The 4,345-nt window shown below is 31.3% G+C and overlaps 1 protein-coding gene across 1 annotated transcript; it reads left to right on the top strand.

The window, feature by feature from the left end:
* The first annotated feature begins 1,879 nt into the window (after positions 1-1,879).
* On the top strand, positions 1,880-3,441 carry LOC135833479 (general odorant-binding protein 19d-like). The gene is made up of 7 exons (XM_065347340.1): positions 1,880-2,041; positions 2,128-2,203; positions 2,443-2,495; positions 2,578-2,613; positions 2,719-2,839; positions 2,940-3,016; positions 3,103-3,441. The coding sequence occupies exons 1-7, from the start codon at positions 1,988-1,990 to the stop codon at positions 3,127-3,129; spliced, it is 444 nt and encodes a 147-aa protein (XP_065203412.1). The 5' UTR covers positions 1,880-1,987; the 3' UTR covers positions 3,130-3,441.
* Positions 3,442-4,345: the final 904 nt, after the last annotated feature.

Consider the following 4,345-nt stretch of genomic DNA (forward strand, 5'->3'; position numbering starts at 1 on the left):
ATACAGGGTGTTCCAGAATAACCTTTCACATTTTGGTAACCACTGATCTGTGTTCAAGAGGAGCTAGGGGAATGGTAAAGGCGGTTCTAGGTAGCCAAAGCATGCCGAATTATGTTTCAATAGTTATTTTTTGCCCTGGAGAAGTAGATGGCTGCACAGTGTACTTTTACTGTGAGGTCCTTTTTTAAAAATAAAGACTCCCGGACCCCTTTACTTTACTCATCAGTAACAAAGCTCATTTTTAACTAAACAGTGAAGTGAATATACAGAATGTGCGCTTCAAGTGTACAGAGAATCAGTTGATAATACTCGAGAAACCTCTACACTCCGCCAAGTTGACTGTTTGGTTGGGCGTGGCTAAGTTTGGTGTAGTGGGACCATGTGTGTTTAATGAAACAGTAACGGTGAGGGGTAAGGCAAAATGTTGAACGAGTTTCTTGTTCCTGAACTGAAAGGCAGACGATTATATAGTGTATGTATAGTTACTTACTTGGTTACAACATGTTGGAGCTACCTATCATTCAGAGACCAACACAATATGTTTAGCGCGTGAGCACTTCGGTCATTGAATAATTTCGTTGAACACAGAAATTTAATGGCTACCTCGATCCCCTGATTTTTCCGCCTATGATTTTTTTTATGGAGTTACCTCAAGTTAAAAGTGTATCAGGATGAATCTAGGACTCTAAAACATCTTCTAGGTGATATTAATCGTGAGTTGAGACTGATTGGAAGAGAAGTGTTCAATAATTCGAAAAAATGTTTGGTTGAATGTGTCAAAAATGATGGAAAATATCTCGATGGAAAAATTTTTAAAACTTTATTTTTAATGGAAACTCAAATATATGGTCTAAAAACGGCATGTTTCTACTTCATTTTGGTTGTAAAAGAATTTTTGTAAACATTTTTCTCTCAGAGTAATAAGAAAAACAAATGTGAAAGGTTATTCTGGAACACCCTGTAGTAGTAAAATTGGCAAATTTTTTTGCTACATGTGTTACGAGCATCATTTATAACAAGAAGCTCTTTATATCCAGTTATTACAAGATACTCGTTATAAATGCAAAAGCAAAACCTTTTAGTATACGAGAGACCGGATACAACGAGCAAAATGTCCAGTCCCTTGAACCTCGTTGTAAGCGATTTCCACTGTATTTAGATAGGTAACATTAACTAAGAAGAGGTTGAGAGCTTGAGATTGAGACTAACAAATTGAAGAGAAAAACGTTAAATGATAATGAATGCGGAGAAAAAATCATTAAAGAAAGATGATAAATGAGAAAATTATATCAAATAAGATAGGTACCTACTTATTCCATGCACGAGTTAAAATTTGTAATTTAAAAAAATTCCAATCACACTTGCTACAATTTCTGCAGTTTAATTTCATGTTTTTATGCATCAATCAAGAACTTTTACAAAATCATGCATAGTTTTCCATGCGAATACGTCAAGTACATTTCATACATTCGATAATCACGTGATGACAAGTCTCTCTCTCTCAAATGGTATAGGTAAATTTTGTTTCAAAGTCAAGTTTAAAACAAACATAATAACATTATAATAAAATTGGGTAGGTCTAGGTATGTAGGTAAGCTAGTAAGCATGCCTATCGACACATCCTTGTAAGTTCGAGAAAACTAAATTGAAAAAAAATGTGAACTATGTAAATCAGGTTGCTCTTCATTCGGATATAATCACGCGCCGAGTTTTTTTTTCCATTTCCAAAAATAAAATTTTTCCATGAAATTACCACCACTTTAATACAACGTTAGGCAAATACGTCACTAGATATGCGACACATTGTAACCTTTTGGACCGGTTTCATAGTTCTTAGAACTCAGTATCTATTTAGTAGGTACTTAACTCACCTATCAATAATTATAATACATAGAATATGTCGCAGATGTGATTTTGTTCTCGGTAGTTAGTTATTCGAACAGAGTCGTTGGTGATCTTGATCATTTTTCAATCTAAGAAATTCAAGATGAAGGTAATCGCGTGCTTTTTTGTATGGACGTTGGTAATGTCAATGGTTTTGGTGAGTTCAATCGTCACTTTTTTTTAAAAATTAAATCAAATTTCTGTTCTTAAGAAAAAAAAGCTTTCATATTGCTTGTGATTTAGGCCAATGATAATGCGGTTGTACAGAAGAAGAAACAATTTTCTGATGAATGTAAAAAAGAACTGAAAACTAGCGATGGTGAGTTTACAACTGTTTATTAATTCATCATGAAATTTTGGAATGTTTGAATTTTTGAAGACTAATTGACTGGTTTTCAAGAAAGTTATTAGTGTGTTGATATTTTAACAAAGCGAGGACCAAGTCGTTTTTGCCCTTAATTTTCACAATAAATAATTTCTTCAAACCAACTCACCGATCCATTAATCACAAATGAAATTTAAGATGGAAAATATTGATACCCCATTTTGTATTTTCAGCTGATTATGGTATCTTGGCCAAAGCTGAAGTACCTGCCAACGAAGCTCAAAAAGTAAATTATCCATGCCTATAATACAATTTTGCTCAAGAAGGTAATACAATTTTTAATTAATAAAAAATTCATTTTTTTTCAGTGTTTGCTAGAATGCATCTACAAAAAGTTTGGACTGGTAAGCACAGATTTTTTATTCAGCTACCTATTTACTAATAACTTTACTGAATAATTTTTTTCTTGTAAAATTTATTTTTAATCTCAATGCACTTTTTTTTACCAGATTAATAAAAATGGCAAAGTGGACGCTGTAGCTGCAGAAAAATTGGCCGAATTGAGATTCGAAAAAGATAAGGAGCATTTGACCAAAGCTAAAGAAGTCATTAAAAAATGTCAAACTGATGGTAAATATCAAAACGATTCAATTCATTAAATTTTATCGAAGAAAAAAAATAAAAACGAGAATCTGTACCTATCAATTGATGGTAATTTTGTTTTACGCAGCTGACAAAGCATCTACTACTGAAAAATGTGTCCTCGGGAAAGTCATCAGAAACTGTATTATAAAATATGGTCAAAACGTAAGGTTCAATTTTACTTGATTTATTAATATAACAATGATTGAGAGATAATTTTTCATCAATTTATCGTATTATATTTTCTGCAGACTGCTTTCTTGTTCAAAAAAGCCTAAGGTAATCTCAGATGGATTGACAATTTAAAGGAATGGAAGAATTATTTATAAACTCGAATAGGCCTATTTAATATTAAAATTAGCATTAACTTATTGTTTCATTCTTGGACTTTTTTTTTTAAATTTAGTTTGTAGTACATATTGATGCCGGTTTATTGATTATCGATGCTTTACTTAGTAGGTAAGCTGATTTTGTTTTGATTCCATACGAGTATTTTTCGTCATTTTACGTGGAATCAATCTCAGGTAGATAATGCCACAGTAACATTGATAATATTTTTCTAATAAATAAAATATTGCATTGCAACAATATTATTATTTTTTTTTAATTTTCAAAGATGTGCTTGAAAACCCAAATAGTCCGGCATATGACAATAGGAGTAATTGCACCCCCCGCCGATCCTCCGGGACAACTTTTTTCTTAAAGGGGACATCCTAAGGAACATTTTAAAGCAAACTTGCCAAAAAAAAAGTTGGCCTTACTTACAAAATGGCGGCCATTTTGATTGACAGGTCCGCCGGAATCGCAGATTTTGCGTTTTAACATAGGACTTGCACGAACTTTTTCAAACTTTACAAAGGTAGATCGAAAGATCATACAAAAATTTATCACCTGTCAAAATTTCAATAAGTTCATTTTTTATTTATTATAATATTAATTTTGGATGACCAATACGATTAACACATAGAAATTTAACTTCATTAATTTTTCTTTTAATCATAATTCACATTAAACGTAATATTCTTTTTAATACTTTTTTTAATAAAATAATATGAATATCAGGAATAAAAATAATAAAGTTTAGTGTAATGAAATTTTGATTAATTAAAGGTGGGTAAAGAGACCTGTATTAATATTATTTGATAATATTATATTTAATATTATTAAAATAAGTGAAGGTACTAATAATCAAAATCTAAAATTATTTAATCGTGGAAAAATTAAATCTGAAGATATTAATATTAATGGTAAAAGGAAAATCGAATTTAGGTCAAAAATGGGGGAAAAAATTAAAATGTTACCAAATTGACCAAGAAAGCTGAAATTTGGGATATACCCTATTTTCGACATGCCAAATCTATTGAAAACGGTTTCAACCCGTTTTGAGCAGTTCTGGAGCCTCCAGCAGATTTTTGAAACTCGAAATTCCCACAAAATTCCATCAAATTGGAGTTGTAAAGCTAAAATTTATTCTAAAAACTGATTTCAATACGC

The sequence above is a fragment of the Planococcus citri genome, chromosome 1 (assembly GCF_950023065.1).
Source record: "Planococcus citri chromosome 1, ihPlaCitr1.1, whole genome shotgun sequence".
Classification (NCBI taxonomy): Eukaryota; Metazoa; Arthropoda; class Insecta; order Hemiptera; family Pseudococcidae; genus Planococcus; species Planococcus citri.

Excerpts from the sequence above, each read along its gene's own strand:
- LOC135833479 (XM_065347340.1), top strand. The coding sequence starts at position 1,988 with ATGAAGGTAATCGCGTGCTTTTTTGTATGGACGTTGGTAATGTCAATG. Across the intron at positions 2,204-2,442 it reads AGAACTGAAAACTAGCGATG|CTGATTATGGTATCTTGGCC; the intron begins GTGAGTTTACAA and ends TTGTATTTTCAG. Across the intron at positions 2,496-2,577 it reads CTGCCAACGAAGCTCAAAAA|TGTTTGCTAGAATGCATCTA; the intron begins GTAAATTATCCA and ends ATTTTTTTTCAG.